General features: G+C 41.6%; 1 protein-coding gene across 2 annotated transcripts in view; it reads left to right on the forward strand.

Moving 5' to 3' along the window:
* Nucleotides 1-234: 234 nt before the first annotated feature.
* Nucleotides 235-18247, forward strand: part of sh2d3ca (SH2 domain containing 3Ca) — a 48838-nt gene continuing 30825 nt past the window's right edge. For both annotated transcript variants that reach the window (XM_086054250.1, XM_086054251.1), the window contains exon 1: nucleotides 235-674. In XM_086054250.1, the coding sequence (XP_085910376.1) occupies nucleotides 594-674 (81 nt within the window). In that variant the 5' untranslated portion in view covers nucleotides 235-593. The remainder of the gene's footprint in view (nucleotides 675-18247) is intronic.

The following is an 18247-nucleotide window of genomic DNA, read 5'->3' on the forward strand; positions in this document are numbered from 1 at the left end:
TTATTTTTTTTCTTTTTTTTTTTCTGGGTGGTTGTCGTCCGGCAGGGTGGGTGGGGTCTGCCTGCAATTCGACAGCACTCTCCCCTGCTTATTCTTGCCAGTGTTCAAGGCCCTCTCCCCTCCCATCCATCCTCCCACTCTCTCTCCCCCCTCCCTCTGGTCCCCCCTCCCCCCACCCACACGCCTTTCACAAGCAAGCAATGAGGTAATCCCTAGCAGCCGCGTGAAGTGCAGCAAGTGCGCTGAGAGGAGCAAGAACAGCAGCCGGCGTGATGTCAGGAGCTGTGATACGCACTGACTCTTCTCACTTTTCTCGTGTTAGCGGCTTTCTCCGTGCGGTTAGCTGCTGACAAAGCTCTAGCTTTGACAATTTTTTGGGAGCTGTTTTTTTTTTTTTTTTTTTTTTTTAGTCAGGGGGGTCACTATGTGGAGGGGCTTTTAGGCTAGGCAGAGCAGGGGTGGGACAGGCTTAGCTCAGGGGCTCGGGGGCTTATATCGGACACCCCGGGTGGGGGTGGAGAGACAGTAGAGGCAAAAAAAAAAATAAAAATAAGACAAGTGAGGACGTGAGCGGGCAAAGGTGTGTGCCCACCATGACGGAAAGGTGCAGTCTGTGGAGCGCCCTGTCGGCTGCAGCATGCTGCTTCTACCGGGGATCTTTCATGCAGGTGCAGGTCAGTGTGTGTTGCATGCTATGTGTCCAAATGTATTCCTCTTGATGGACATGTCAGAGCACAGCGGAGCCGGTAGCATCAACCCTCATGCAAACTGGCACACTGGTGACATCATAGAAGTAGTACTGGCCTGTAAAAACCACTATGCAGAGACAGGGAAGTGGGATGTCGTACTACTTAAGAGATACTTAAGTGCATGGGAGTGAAAGTGTGTTGAGGTCTATAGTACATATCATCTTCAGTTGATCTAATTCCAGCTCAGTTTGAAACCCAATATGGAGCACATTCACGGGACAGGATGACTCTGACAGTATATTTTGCTAAACATACTGCATGCCCGCAGTAAAAGTCGATATCAAATTTCAGATGGTTAGTTGCCCGGTGCCATATTAGATGAGAACATGGACTTTTGGAGAACTCAAAGAAATTCTGTCGTTACTTGAAGAAAATGTGTTAAAACTGACTTGTTTTTGTTTCTGTTTGCCCACTTTGTTGTACTGTACACTAGCTGTCACTGACTGTTACAACAGACCTGCACGATGTAATGAGTTGCATCCAATGCAAGGATTTTGTGACTTTACAAAGATTATGCTCAGTTTAGGTAGCATACAGTTAGACATGAGCATAGTAATCATCACATTCTTAAGAATTTGGTCAGTCCTGTCCTGTGAAATTGCTCGTTGATCAAAGCAATTGATGCAAAACTGAGGCACTGCATTCAGTCTCAACTGGTTTACTGTAAAGGATGAGCAAACTCTCAAACAGTGGCAAGAAAACAGGAGTTCAGAACATTCAGATGGACATTGTTCCGCTCAAATGTCTTGAGCTTCAGGGTTTCAACTCCTGTGTGGAGTTTTCATATGAGCCCCATTGCATGCGGCTTACTTTCCAAAAAAAACAATGTTAGATTAATTTACAACTCTAATTGTCCATTGGTGTGAGTGTGACTAGTTGTCTGTTTGTGCCCTGCTACTAGCTGGTGACCAGTCCACAGTGCGCTATGCCTCTCGCCCTAAGCAGGGCTAGGGTCCAGCCCCGTACTAAAACAGGCACTATAGAAAATGGATGGATCGATGGATGGAAATGTAGTCAAATTGCCATCCATCATTTAAATGCTCTGACGATGTTTGTAATATTTGGCCACTCTAGCTACTGTATATGAAGTAACAGAATTATAAATATCCAAATACTCAATTGAAGTGGAACAGGATTAAATTCATAATGGCAGAACTATTTGCCAGAGCTGGGCATTTTACTAAAAAATTGCGGTCCGATAATCGCCTACCGCCTCCAGCCGGGGGTACCCTCCCGCCGTCCGTCTATCCGCCTTGTTGTCCGGCTGGAAAAAATATTAATCGCTTATAGGCCGGTCTGCCTACGATTTCAAACGGGCTTCCGTTAACATTTGCAAGTACCAACTTTGGCAAACTACCACTACCAGTAGTAAACAAGCTACTGTCCATTCTGATAAATACTCACTCATATTCACGATGGGATGACAAGAAAAGATGGAGAAGCCATGCTAAATGCTAAGCTAACCCTAGAATTGACATGACTAGGGCGTTTAACGCCGCAATTAAATGCTTGGGTGATGCATTACACTTTTCACAGATGTCTGGCTGGAACCACGTTAAAGCAGAGAGCATCCAACTTTGAATAGCAAAATCGCAAGCAAATTAATAAGTTTCTGCATTCTGGAGAGAAAATCATGAAAAATGTATTAACTTCAGTTACGGTGTAATTCACCTAAGAGGAATGGCATATAAGCTTAAAAGTATATGAATATAATTAGTATTAATAATTTATAATTTATCCGTACAGGTAATATTATTTGTTTGTTTTCACAATGGAGTCCTGAGTTTTGACTTTGAATTTTGATGTCTGCACAATAAATGTTCTCAAAATTACATTACAGCAGAGCTTTTTTTTTTTTTCTGGATTTTATGAAAAAAGCAAAAAAGCAAAAAAAAAAGCTCCATACAATTAGAAAGTTGCTCATCAAATGAGGTCATTTATTCACAAAACTGTCTCGCAAAGAAAACAATTTCAAGCCTTGTATGTTTATTTATATATGTATGCTTATAATGCTTATATGTATATTTTATACGTGATTTTGTTTTAATTTCACTGGTGGGACATTTCCACAATCCTCTTTTCACAAAGATATCGGCCAGTAAGCGCACACAAAGATTTGAGTGCCGTTGTCGTCACTTTTGTTTACATCTGTTTTGCTTCAGATGGGAGTGTTTTGCTCAGAGTTGTTAAGTTATTTTTAATCAAAGCGGCGGCAGGTTCGCGCGTAACAGTGGTTGAAGTGGGTGAATTAATTAGTTAGTTAGCGAGGCCGTTACGAGTAAAGTGGCAGCCTCTCTATTCTAAGCGAAGAATAATTGCTTAATTCTTTGCAACATGGGATTGTTTTCAAACGCTCACATTTTTTCTGGCCCAATATTAACTCCCCGATCCATTCTCATTAAAGATAGCTTGTCAAGCACAATGCTGTGCAACCCAAGCAGGGGTTGCTGTAATTGTTACTTGTTTAACTCATCCATAGTCCCATTGATGACATCACTTTGCCTCCAGCAAGGTATTCATTTGTTTTATTAGTTATCAATATGCTCTCGCACACAGGACATGCATGACTTCTTTGAATTTTCTTAGCATCAGTCAATGTCTTCACTGATGTGTGAATGTTGCGCTTAGAAACCCCTAATGTTTGACGTTCATGTTGCTAAAATCAGTAAAACGCGAAGAAGCGGCTTCAAGCTGTTTATTGCCACTAGAAGTTAAAAGTGTCAAACTAAACATCAAACAAGGAGAATTGCACATTGTTTATTTAAACTAGCACCTATGTGGCATTGGGCTTTAAAGAATTTCAAGAATATGTTCCCAGCAGGCCCACTAGTTGAAACTGGGTCGTTACTTGAGCGGTTGTGATGTCATTTTCAGTCGACAGAAGTGACAAAATGGCCGCCCCCAGAGATGGCTAAAAACGGGTGGATTAACTCTTGTTCCACAAACGCAATATTTATCAGAATGAATTGTTTCAACTAGTGGGCTTGCATAGAACATATTCTTGGAAAAAAATGTTTGGGTTGACTGCGGCTTTAAGCAATACATTTTTGAACACAACACATATAGACAGACGCATATTCATTATCCTTTGTCATTCTGTGATATGGCTGCAAATCTTGCAGCACCTCAGTGTACCGCTATTGAGATTAGTTCGGCTGGCATCAAGTGAAAACGGCTTTACTTTTTCTGTTTTTTTTTTTGTTTGTTTTTGTTTTTGCAACACACAGTAAAGTCTAAAAACCTACAATGCTAACTCCGCTAATTGGAGTCTAGTCGAAACGTGTCGACACTTGTTTTCCAAAGTAGAAGAGCGTTTTAATGTTTTACATGACACTAGTGGCTAACTTATTTTCAGTTGAGTGTTTAAAAAATTGAATTTTAGGGTTGCGCGGAATTTCTTTTTGAAATAGATTCTCACATTGTAGTTGATAGCATGACACATAAAGGGTAAATCAGTAATAACTGATGTTGTGGTGTTTCCTCGGCTCATCAACTGTATCAGTGGAGAGAGATTACATTTGATCCCCTGGTCTAGACTGCGCTATTCTCACTCTGTGCGCGCTCACACACAAACACACACACACACACACACACACACACCAACACATGCGCACTCACACACACAGTTATGCTGCTCAACCATTGTGTGTGCTTTATGCCCAGTGCTTCCAGCGCGTCTCTGTAACTGGGACAATGTAACTACCCCCTGGACTCTGACAGTGACAGTAACATCCCCCCTCTTTATCCCCCCCCCCCCACACACACACACACGTGCATACACTCACACATACACATGTATGCATGGTTAGCTAGCCCTCTCCCCTCCCCTCCACTTTGATTGTTTTTGAAGTTAATCTGTCTTCTTCTCACCGCCAGCCACTATCCCTCCTCCTCCTCCTCATCGTCAATCCTCCTCCTCCTCCTCCTCCTCCTCTTTTGGCCTCCAAGGCTGTGGCCTCATTCCCCGCTGACCCGAGCAGCATGTGGCCGCCTTGGTGCCCAAGCCAGCAGCCGGTCACACTGTCCTTTAGCATTCCTGCGCCCGACTGTACGTGTACCATTGACACAGTCGGCCTCCGAGCTCGCAACATGGCACCTCGGTGTCTGGCAGCCGCATGCACCGCTAACCGCGTCTGTGCCTGGATGCACCACATCATAGGCCAGTCACCATCTCATGCCTTCGTTTTGACATACAGTATGGCTTTTAAAATGCACGATTGATGTACATGATGCTGTGGTGCATTGAAAAATTTGATTTTTTGTGTATTATAACTAGATATAGACCGATAGGCATTTTTACTGATACCGATTATGAGTAGTCAAGGAGGCCGATAACCGATATTTGGAGCCGATATTCATTTTCAGTATAAAGGAAAATATTGGCATCAAAATCAAAAGAAAATTTACTCTTAACTTTTTTGTAAGGTCCTTAAGCATGTTTATTGAACAATGTTTCAGGTTTGCATAATGTAGATTTTTTAAATTCTTTAATTTATTTTTTTATTATTATTATTATTTATTTTTTTTCAAATAATTACTACTAGAAATGTTTGCCAGTATACATCTCTGTTATAAAATTCTAACAAAAAGTTCAGGGAGCGCCCAGGGTTGTTAGCCTGTCCTAAAAAGGATAAATGAAAACTTAAACAATAGCTCCATATAGTTTTCTACAGTAAATGACAATTTCAAAATGACAGAAATGTTAAACTTTCACATCTTTGTTTTTTTTCCCACAGTTTTATATTGATTTATTATCGGCCAGCAGAGTTTTAAAAAAGATTATCGGCGCCGATATTCGTCAAAAAGCCAAATATCGGTGCTGATAATCGGCCCGGATAATAATCGGTCTATCCCTAATTATAACACATTATCGTGATAAGCATGATTAAATAATCTCAATCAATATAACATATTTGCAGTTATGGATAGAAAGCTGTCAGTGTAGTATGGTTAAAATTTTAAAAGACAACAAATTCCCCTATCACTCACAGTTTTACTCATGGTTGTATCTGAATTTTTTTTTTTTGTTTAGTTTTTTAAATAGTTTTTCAAAGCAAAATTTCACATAGAAAATATTAGAAATTATTCCAGTGTCACACTGCCCCGTGTGTAATACTTAGTATTATAAAAGTACAGGCATTGTTATAACTTTCATTTAACTCTCATTCAAATGCAAGTCACAACTTTAATGACAAAAGTGAAGTTGACTTGCATACAGATGCACCTCACACTAATCGTTGTAGTTTTGATCAACATGAGTTACTGCTTTGAATTGAAGTCCAGGTATCCCTTTGCATATTCATCTCTTCTCGTGTGCTTTTTTTTTTTTTTTTTTTAAATCACCCCTTGTTGTGGGTTCTCCTTTTGTCACAAAGGAAGGAAAAAGCAATGCTCAAGAAACTAAAAAAAACTGAAAAACCATGTTGTTCAAATTTCAAATTGTACAACCTCAGGGACATTCATCTTTAGAAGTTGCACTTTCATTCACTGTTTGCGTCTTCTTTCAAAAATCCTTGCGTCAACTCCCCTGCTCATTCTTGCGCTCGCTTTAACTGCATGCACAATATCTGCTTTTGTATGCTGTCGACTCGAGCTGTGTCATGCGGAAGAGCGGCTCATCATTCACCCTTTATGTCCTTCTAAATAGTGTTGGTACACAGCTTGTAGTACAGTTTGAGGTTATTGGTTTGATAGTAATAAAAGACAGTATGTCGCCGGGCGTGTGTGCTCGCAGAATCGTTGACAAAAGCAAGGACGCTGGTTATAGCCGACTCAGTCACAGCAGGTTAACCCGCAATGGTCTTGTCATTCAGATGATACACTCTTGCCAGTGTCAGTCATGTGTGTGTGTGTGTGTGTGTGTGTGTGTGCGCGTGTGTGTACTGGGCCAACCCAGAGCCCAAGCCAACTGGTATGTTTTAGCATTGAAATGGTCACCATGTAATCCTCTCCTCTCCACTCTTCTTATCTGTCTCTTCTTCTTGCCCTCCTCCCTAAAACTCTTTTCACCATAAATCCTCTTTTGGCGTACTGGCCTGTCACGCCCTGGAGGCTCATAGTGTGTGTGTGTGTGTGTGCGTGTGTGTCCACATCCTCATTAGTGCACTGCCATGTTTTGGGCATTAATTAGGCTTGGGACTGTGTCTGCTAGCTGCATATTTTTGTTTCATGTATGTGTTCTGTTCACAGCTTCATCGTGGTGCGTGTTGTGTCTCGACTATGCAGACGGATATCAAACTGTGAAGAGTTGAAAGGCTTATTGTGGGTGTGGAGTTTGGGCATCGGTTGAAGAGTGGGATTAGTTGAAGTCTGTTTAATAAATTCATTTGGTAGTTCGGATACTTTGATACTCAATGCCTCTGTTTTATTTGGCTTTCACAGAGCGAGATCAAAGTCACGCAGTATGAAGCATACAGACGAATAAATGGGATTGACTGCTTATGTATTGTCCACTGTTTGTTCAGTCAAAAGAGCGAAGGGCACATTTGAACTGGAAGGGATGTCACGATATCCAAATGTCACGATACGATATCACGATATGATCATTATCGCGATATTGTTGGGAGGTTGGCGATGTATGAAAAGCTCACGGTACTGTATAAAAGCTTGCGATATAGTAAAAAAAAAAAAAAACACTAGGAAATACTTATACTACTTATACTTATAAGTTTGAAACTGCCGAGCATTAGGAGTTGCTTGAAATGAATTAAACATTACCTTTTATTGCATAACATTTAAAAAAAAAAAAAAAGCATTAAAAAAAAAGCTTTTTGCATTCATCCGCAGACTTGGGTGGAGTAGAAAAAAAATACTCAAGTATGAGTACTTTAGAATAATATGACTTCAAAGTAGTCCTCAAGTTGGAAGTGGAGTTCTTGTAGGATGAATTGTGTACATTTTTACACAGCGCTTAACGTAGCTTTTGCTTTCCATCGTCTGTAAGGTCAATATGTGAGGCCGGGGCTGGTGTGCCTCATCTGACCGCGAGTTACAAGCTAAGAAACCTTCCGTTGTTTCTGCCACGTTTCATGTAAATTAGGCACTTTTCAAACTTTGTCTCTTTTTTTAGCCGCAGCGACTTTGTGTCCAGGCATGTGGCCGCTCGACTGCCTGAGTGGAGTCGTAAAGTCACTAATGGTTATGTTGGATTAGTAAAATTGTCTCTCGACCAACCAAAACAAAGCGATTGTGCGAGCAATAATAAATAGAAAGAATGAAATGAAAGAAGCGAGCGGAATGGAGCTCACTGTAATGCAGTAAAAGTAGTGTTTCTTCGTGAAAGAATCACATAAATGTTGCATTTAAACGACTCTAAAATGTCCAAACTATCCGCGACGTTACTTGAAATAAAAATGTAATGGAATAATTGTAGCGCGTTACTTCCCACTTGTGCTCTTCTGTTTTGTTATGTTTGCTAGCTGCGGTTCCGTCGTCGGGTCGATGAAACGTGCGGTTTGAGCTTATTAGTGGCACACTGTTGGAGCAAAGCGGACAGGAAATCAATATTTGTGATTGAGAGTGAAGGATGGACTTGATCACACTGGTTACACCTTTATCAAATCTCAGATACTTTGAATTTGTCCAACCTTGATCAGCACGAACGTGGCTGACAAAGACAAACTCATTCCATTCAGTAGAAATCCGATCATTTTGACTTTTCACATTTGCTTTGTACTGATGATGATGACTTAAAAAGACAAGAGAAAAACCATTAGGACTTGACGTTCCAATGTGCCGAGCTGGAAAACGTTCTCATTTGAACAATTTACTCTAGCTTGAAGTGGCATACTGCAGTCAATGTTTATCGAAGGGATTCTTATTCATACTAGATGGTTTCCCAGTAGTGTTGTGATTTCTAGCTTCAGGCCAAGATTACCGTACTCTTCACCTCTGCGCTTCGTGTTATCACCGCCGCTCCTCTCCAACATGATTGAGGAAAGCTTCACATTAGAATAACAAAAAAGCTCCAACAAATGCTGCCGCTTCAGGAAGGGGATTATTCCAAAGAGGAGCTGCCTGCGAGTTAAATATTTGGCCCTATCAGCATTCGAGAGGCTGATCGAAAGTAGTGTAATGGAATTGCTGAGTAAAACTAACAAAAAAACGGGGCCTCTCGGATTTGAATGGTGAAACTAATTAGAAATATGGATTTCATTTTACGGGACAGAGTGGATCTGTGGAGGCTCCCAAAATGTTAACAAGCTCTTGATGGATTTACCTTAATAGAGAATGAAGGTTGACCGCATCAACCATTAGGGCAATTTCTCCAATGAAGTTGGGGTTATCTTTCAAATGTTTTATCTTAGAGAGTTTTCAGGAAAAGAATGACATTTAGGGCTCTATTTTCTTACCTAGCGCAAGTCTGTTGTGAGGATTTCGTATTTTCACAGACGGGCAGTTTAAAATGGCCGTTTTGCGCCGTTGTGGGTGTGGTCACAGATGCACAATAGAAGCGGCTCCTCTCATTCCTTTTAAAACGGGCACGCGAGAGGCGCAGTCCTCCGAGAAGGGGGTTGAACTGCGCAACGTACATCTATAAGGAACTACGAGCAAGGCACGGGCCTGTTGGGGTTTGATGGAATAGACTGACGCTTGCTGTTAACGTGAGAGCGGGAACAAGGTGACTTGTGAGGTATGGGCTGTGTTCTCCGCTCGCATTGGGCCCGATGATACAAAACGGATGGGCTACGGACCCACTGTCCCTAAACAAAGTGCGAAAGTGCATTCTGTATATTGTTCAACGGTCAAGTCAGTGTAGGGTTGCCAACTTTCTCACTCCTAAATAAGGGACAGGTGCACGGTGCCACGGCGGTGTGAGCATGATGTATGAATTTGGGATTTTTTTCTCTAATTTTCACGTTAATGCGGAAACCACATTCACGTAAAAATAAGAAAAAAATGGACAGTGTTTTTCACGGGACAGCGACGATATGTCACCTCATATGAAACCACAATTTGGCTCTTTTCACCAAAAAACGGGTGTAAGAAATCTGAAATGTAAAAAAGGAGTGTGACTCACCAAGTTTATTTTTCCATGGATACTTTTGGCTGCTTTTGACTGACTCGAGCAGTCTTCTGTCCTTTTGCGCAGCCAGAGAGAAGTCCTTACATGACAGGTGGAGTGATTGTCATGTGTAGTACCGAGAGTCTCCATTTGGGAGCGCTGTAATATGCTATCACTGTTTAAGAACCAGCAATGTGTGTTCGAGCAAGCATACAAGTAAAAGCCTTTGAGCTGCCAACCCGTCTGTGTCCGTCGTTTTTGACAATCGATCGCCATCCAAAGCTTTACTAAAAGCATCTTACATTACAGGATCGGTAGATTGCAGTTTTCTGTATTTGCAAGAGTTGATAGTCAATATACGGGACATCCCGGCTAATACGGGACAGTTGGCAACCCTAAGTCAGTGGCCTGATTTCAAGCCGGTAGAGCGTTAATCACTTACCGGTGACAAAAAGTGCAACGGCTACAAACAATGACACAGACGTATTTCCAAATGCTGTTTTTTTTTCCATGAAGTCTCTTCAGTTAGTTTTGTCTTGGATACAAAAATGGTTGCATTTTAAACCAACTACAGTATGCTATGCAAGGGTTCCCTGCAATGATCCATCACTCACACACTTTCAAGTGCTGTCAGGCAATCTTTCACGGGGTGGAAAGCTGAGAAGTGTGCGCGTTGTATTTTGTGCATGCGTTTTCGTCCTTTAAATTCGCACATGCCTTCGGATAGACTACACACACACAGCATGTGCTGGGCAAGCCACAGCTGACACGGAGCGTGTGGCATAGTGATGGCATTTGGAGCAGGATGTGCACAATTGTTTGCTTCCTTCATCTTTGACCTCAGACGGCTGCAGCTTGGACTTCTCCACAATGTAAGAACAGTAACAGCATCAAAATACATTTCCACCGTGTGGCTGGTTGCAGTCACTCCCTGAGAAATATTTACATTGGATTAGTGCTTCCGGTTTTTCGTGTTTTATGAATTTCTATGGAGTCCTGAGTGGCCGAAGTGTGTTTGAGTTTTGAGAAAAAGGCCTCTGACCACTGGGGAGGTTTCAGCGCATCATTTTACTCACTGAACAGACTGGAGGCTGTCCGGGTGTGATTTGCAGGGAGCAGCTGAGAATGGCACACTTGTTTTATGCGCTTTCTTTGAAGAACACACTCACGAACCCACGCATGCATACGTCCATGCTAGCATACGTCGACTCATGCATCGGGGTTAAGATCAGGGGATGTTCTTCATTTTTTGGCAACTATAGGCATGTGAAGCCCTTTGAGACTTTCTTGTGATTAAGGGCCATTTAAATAAATTCGACTTGACTTGACTTGACTCGACTCCTGGGAGCATAGACGTCCCTACATGCAGCATTGTTTGCCTGTTAAGGCCTCAGCTAACAATTTTATTTTCACAAAAGCCGATTTGTTTGGTCAGCTCAGTGGTTCTGCAAATGTGAGAAAATACAATTTTCATTAAGTCTAATCAATGTCAATGAATTCCTTACCCTTGAAGTGTAGCCATTTGTGGTGTAGATTACAGACTAGCAACACACAATAGCACACAAAAATGAAAAAAAAAAAAAAAAAATCTTGCTTTATACATTCTTCTGGGAATTTTAGTAAGCTATATTTTATTTCTGTACTTTGTTTGTAAATGTCTTTTAGTTCTTTGTTTTTAACTGCTTTTAAATGTTGTACTTTTAATCATGTAAAGCACCGTGAGTCGCCTTTTGTATGGAATGCGCTATATAAATAAAGCTGCCTTGCCTTGCCTAAAGACGGAAGGCACTTTTCTTAGTGGACAGGTTTCGGATCATGCCCTGTATGCATAGGCCAGCTGTGGCGCAGTTGGTTAAGTGTCGCCAATTCACATCCCATCTCTGACTGTTAAAGTGTCCTTGGGCAAGACGCTGATCCCTCAGATGTCTCCAAGTCGTGATTGTAAATGGGAAACTGTTCCCTAAAGAAGATTTGACGTTCCTTCCTCTGTACGGCCGTACAGTAATACCAAAATAAAAAATATAAAAAATAAAAAAAAAAAATACAAAAATTCATGTATGAAGTAATTGAGACAAAAAAATTTTTTTTTTCTATAATTATAGTTAGTTTTAATAAATGTGAAATGTAGTTTCAGTTAGTTATTGTTTTGTTTTAAAAGCACACTTCTATTTGTGTTATGTAGTCAACGATAATCGTTTTTTGATGCATCGTTCGGCATATTAAAAAGATTCTGAATTGATTCATAGGTATTAATAATCAATATTCAAAGTTTAAAAGAATGTGCAAATGATTAAGTGCGTTGGTACGTCAGATGTCTGTGCTAGTCTGAGCTAATACGTGACAAGATGGCGGAACAAGCAAAACCTCATACGAGCGCAGCAGTCAAAGTGTGAAATAAAAATCATTGCTCTTTCTTGAGTTTTTTGTTTTTAAAAAGGTACCAGTGTTTTTCATGGACTATAAAATGTAAGCCAATGTAGTGATGCATCGGAATCGAATCGTAGGCCTCTGAATCGGAATTGAATCGTATCGTGGGCCTCTGAATCGGAATCGGATTGATTTGTGAGGTACCCATAGATTCCCACCCCTAGCCAACGAACGTTTTTTTTCTTTCCCAATTTTAGTTATTTGGTAGTTTTGGTTAATTATAATATCATTGGACATGCCATTGTATAGTGTAGTGTAGTACATAATCGTTTTCAAGCATTCTGGAAGTATTGATGGTGTGCAGGGTTACTGTCTGTTATGACCGCAAAGGTTGTAGTGCGCATGCTATTTTCCCTCCTGCTGCCACGGAAAAAGTTTGCGAGCATCTCATGTTCACACGTGAAGACATCCCAGCAGCTAGGCTGGCAATTACGACCCGGCAAGTGACATCATGCACTAACAAAAGGGAGGTGGGGGCAAAGGGCTGAGGAGTGGGCGGAGGGGAGTGCCTAGCATGTAGTACACAGAGACCTGAGAGTGAACAGCCGCTTTCTAACGGCGCACCACGGGCTAATTTCCCATGAACGTCTCTTTGCGGAACGCGTCGAGAGACTCTCACGGGAATGTTTACGCTCACACCTTCCACACGCGCAAAAATCACTTTCTTGCCCTGCCTCTCCCTTCATGCCAGCTCAAAAGCTGTCACGGGGGCAGGGCTGGCTCTCAGAAGGTGTGCTTACATCAATAGGGAAGCGCATGTGTGCGTGTGTGCTTTATGGCAAGGGAGAGTCCCAGCTCCATCTCCGTTACCATGACAACCGCAAGGTAACAACTAGGAGACAACACCCATTTCTCCCAACCCCCTTCTTCAGCTTGCATGTGCACGATCACTTTGAGTGTACTTGCTTGTGTGTGTGTGTGGTGTGTAAGAGAGCATCCATTAGGGAGCATCCCAGCAGGTCTCACGATGATGGACAAAACCCTAATAGCTGTGGCTGTATGCCTCAGTAGGGAGTGGTCATACACATTCACACATGTAAACGCACACATGAATGGAGGTGATACCTCAGCGGAGCTCTCACGCTGTGCACTTGGCCAGCCAATGGCGGCGTCCGCCTCGCCGCCTCCACAAGGCGATGACATCACCGGCGGCCAATGGCGTGGAGTTTTAAGGGCGTGCTGCCTTTTCTGGCCGCGCGCGCGGCGCTGATAAAACGAATTGATATGCATCAAAGGGTCCTTGCGGGTTCAAGCGACTCCTCGTTTCTTTCCCATCATGCAGCCTGCTTGCTTCCTCTCCATCCCTTCTTTGCCATTCCCCCCTTTCACCCGCCATCATAATCAACATCATCTTCCCCTTGCGCACGGAGTTGTGCGCGCCTCAAGTTCCAAGGCCAGTCGATAGGTCATTGTTTGTATTGTGACTAAGCAAGATGTGTGTTTGTGTGTGCATGTGTTTATTTGCGGCTCCTGGCACAGATAAATGTCTCTATGACAACCTTCCCGGGCTATGACCTTCGATCTAAATGAGTCTTTGCGTCATCAATTCTCTGTCACGCCACAAGAGTTATGGCCCTTTCTGAGGCGGCCAGTATGTTGTCAGTTTATTAAAACGAGTCTCAAGCCGTCAGCATTGTGATAAGATGACACTATTCGGGGCGAACACAAATTGGTCTTTTATTATGCTAACCATTGGTTCTGAGTGGTTGTTCTTTGTTGTTGTTTTTTTTTTCAGCCTGAATGTAAGTTTCCACCCGCTTGTTAAAATACACTGTAAAATGTTTCATTATGGCTGTAGCGGACCACACATACTGTAGGCAAGGACAAAAGTGTTTCAAATTGGGACAAATATCCATTTAATTAAGTCAAAAAGGTTTAACAAAGGCTCAAAGATCAACTGATGTATAAAGATTTAAGGCCCAACTTAAAAGAGGAGTACTTAATAATAAAGCCCAAACAGGACTGACCTCCAGACAAACAACTCAGGCTGCTTATATAGGGGTGGGCTAACCTAAATAAACACAAAAGGGCGATATAAAAACAAATAAACCAAAACTACTAACTTAGATAATTATGCATATAAAATAAATATAAGAGCCTTAAAAATAAATCCTTCCTGGTATACCCAGCTGCGTCTCAATAGCTTCCCATAGTTTGCCTTTTATCACTCGATCGGTGATTATTTGACAGTGATTTCGAATAACGACTGTCTTTCTTGAATTTAAGTAATTAATTCGTCTTCGCGCTCTTCTGTCCAGCCAGCCTTTATGTCCATAGAGGAGATGTGAAAAATGAGCCAAGTTGATTTAGTTGTTGAGGAATAGCTTCAATTTTCACCGTTTGTCCGCTTTGGTCATTTCCCGTTTTTGTCCAGCACACTGATTCGCTAGCTAACAGCCAATCACAGCGATCATTTGTCCCGACAGCCCGACCTACATGTTGACTCGGCCGAACGACGTTGCGCGCTACGCCAAACAGACGACTTGTGCCGACTTTCCGACGGCGGATTGGTGTGTGCCAACCAATGAGTAAATGTAAAGTGCATTCAAATGAGCAGAAACAGAGAAACCAAAACAATAAATACATAATAATCCCCACAAAAAATTTGCTGTTATATGAAAATGTGTTTGTCTTCTTTTAAAATGTTCCAAAATTATTTTTTTGTCAGCCATTGCTCGTTGCAAAGAAACTTCCTTTTCATGATCAAATATTTTACAAATATAATGACTTGAGTCACTGTCAATGTTTGTTGTACGGAACTACAACCGTGAAACAACACGCATGGTCTTGCTTTCCTCTTTCATGCTGATAATTATATCAGACAAACTACTGCTAGAAGCTATTGTTGACATGGAATCAGAGTATCATAGTTCGGATTCGTCACAATAAATGAGTGCATCACGATTTTCACCTTTTGGCAAGACCTAAAGAGAATATTTCAAATGGGTTTCAAGTCTGTGCTCGTGTTTGTTGTGACAGTATCAACGGGTGGTGTTTTACATTCTGGCGTGGTTCCAACGAGCAAAGCTGATTAAGTCGCCACTGTCGCTCATTGATTAATTAATCAGATGCTGTGTCACCATATGCTGTTTGCATCCGTGGCTGCAAATAAAAACCGCAGCTGACGCCGCCGCCTCAGTAGAATTGCATTAGATGGAGTCTATTGCATCGTGCGGAAGCATACACAAAGGCCTACACTACATATGGTTTTGAATTTGCATTATATCATTATGCGAGACCGAGGAAAAAAAAACAATCGACATTATTTCATTGTCCCTTTTCGCCATTCTCATTCACATTGCTGATGTTTATCATCCAAGTGTGGCAACCTCCATTTAGGTACCCTCTTCTATTAAAGAACACAGAAAAGAAATGGATTGTGGGTTTTCTATCACACTTGTCACAGTCAAGATGGATGGTACTAGTATGGATGGTAATGCTAGAGCCTTGCCTCCAAATCAGAATAAGGTGTGTGTGTGTGTGTGTGTGTGTGCGTGTGTGTGTGTGTTTGTGTTTCTGATTGGTTGCACATCTTAAAATCATGCAGGCTTGTCTGGACCTGTGTGTGTGAGTTTTAACGTTAGAGTGGCTAGTATTGATGAGACCTCAGACTATCCATCCACCCACCTGGTGACCTTTTACCTCCAAAAGCCTGCAAATGATCCATTAATGGCTCATCCCCGCGAGAAGAGGGTGACAGTGAGTGGCAAAGGCCCCAGGTGTGTGTGTGTGCGTGTGTGTGTCATAGAATAAGAAAATTGATGACCAGACCGGACATGGCATTGGTGTTTTGCCTTTGGCAGTGGACTGTAGGCTATTAATATTAATATTGTAATGAGCATGGATGTCATGCTGAGGTTATAGATCTGTCTATGCAAAAGAAATATTACCACACCCCACCCACCCCAAACCCCTGGTTGTCATGAACACACATTTTGATTAAAAAAATAAATAAATAAACGTTGTCATCATGAAATGATTGCACAGTTAAGCGTTTTGTTGTCGTTTGTGTTTTGAGTTAAGGACGTTTTTGAAAATATTTTTGGGAACTCCTGTCCCCGTTCTATTGTTGCTATAGCAGCGGTGTGCAAGGATGCATGTAGCTCAATTTCCCCTAGCTGGCGTCATGTTGGTGTTATTAAAGAGGAAGTCAACCGGAAAAAAATATTTGCAATAATATGTTCTCTGCACCTTCGGTAGTCTAAACAGGGCAATCTGATTAATATTGCATTTGTGGATTATGAGTTAAGCAGCAAAATCTTCCCGTTTTCAGCCACCTCAGCGGGTGGTGATTTTGTCTCTTCTGTCGACTGAAAATGACATCACAACTGCTCAGGGCTCAAGTAACGGCTCACCTGTTTTCTGAAGCTGAGCCATAATTGCTCGTTACCTGAGCCCTGAGCAGTTGTGATGTCATTTTCAGTCGAGAGCAAGTAGCAAAATGGCCGCACCGTGAGATGGACAAAAACGGGTGGATTTTACTGCTTAACTCATCCCACAAACGCAATATTAATCAGAATGCCGTGTTTTGACTAGTGGGCCTGCATAGAACATTATCTTGTAAAGAAAATGTTGGGGTTGATCTCTCCCTTCCCCTTGACAGTGAATTGATCATGTTTGTTAGTAATTAAGTATACTTGTGTATTTGTTGGGAATGTGAAGAAATGTGTATTATTTAATATTATTGTAAAAATGCGTTATACAAATTGAAAACCTCCCCCTGAGCAAACATCCAACTCCTAATAGATGCCTGGTGTCAGCGGCAATTAAGTACATAAACCCCCCTGGTTGCTATTACAGCAAATGCACTGTTTTTTTTTTAGTGTCCTCCATGCATCATGTCTATATCTTGTTACTGGAACCAGATGCTGCTTCCTTTACGCGCGCACACACGAACACATAGTGGCTCAGTGCATCTATAAGTAAGGGAGAATGATATGATATGTAGAAAGAAGGTCAGTCAGAGCAGGATGGAGGCCGGCGAGTGAGATGATCCGTCAGCAAGACGCTAACCTGGAAAGAGGGGGACAGTTGGAGCGGACGGATGACTCGATAGAAGGTGAGGAAGATGAAAAGGCAAGCTAGGAAGTCGGTGTGATAAATTGCTGCGGCAGGTTGAAGGAGATAAAATACGACAACCGACTTCCTTCCATGTATTTATCTCTATAGTTCCTGGCCGTGCCTTGTAAAGTGATACACAGCAAGAAGGCCAAGCAGGCGTACAAAGAGAAAGTTGACAAGAAGATAAATATGCACAGTGTATTGTACACGCTATATGAAACCTGGGCAAAATGTGCGATGAAAGACAGCAGCCGAGATGTATTTGATAACTTGGCACAACTGGGTTTGCTAACATCGTAAACTGGCTAGCAAAAAAAAAAAATGCTAGCTAACGATGGTGGTTATCAAACAATTTTGGAGGCCGACAATATCAAATAACTCCACTGAATAAAACCATGGATGGGGAATATTTTGTTTCTACTAATCTGTTGCATCATCGTCATTAATGATCCTTGGTTCACATTCCTCCTTGTCACACTTGTCCCTGTTTGCTTCTGTCTTCCGAGATCCCAATTATCAATCATCGAAGAGCTCAAATGCAGTGCCTCTCTGTATTTTTTGGTCGTTTTTGTCGTGTCATCAAGGTAACACTTATTTTGACAAAGGAGTAGAAAGTACAGATTTTTGTTTTCCAATGTAGTTGAGTTAAAAAAACATCCTTTGAAAAGGAAATACTCAAGTAAAGTACAGATAGTTGAAAAAGCTACCAAGTAGTACGTAGAGTAACAACTGCCTATCCCAGCATAATTCAATGCATTTCCTTCCCTTTATTAAAAAAGAAGTCATTATTTCTAATTGCCTGTTCAGAAAGCGGCGAAATGTTATTCAATTTTTTTTTTCCAAAGTAAAAAGCGGATGTTTGCAAATGTTTTAATTTTGATTCAACGCAAAGATGATCAGTCTGCTTTCATGGAGGACTATAATCTGCGAGTATTTATTGTTGAGAGGCAGAAATTCAGAGGATTTGGACAACTTTAAATCAAACAAGGTCTCTGGATGATTAATC

This window comes from Filicampus tigris, chromosome 15 (genome assembly GCF_054856515.1).
Source record: "Filicampus tigris isolate MCC_2025a chromosome 15, RoL_Ftig_1.0, whole genome shotgun sequence".
Lineage (NCBI taxonomy): Eukaryota > Metazoa > Chordata > Actinopteri > Syngnathiformes > Syngnathidae > Filicampus > Filicampus tigris.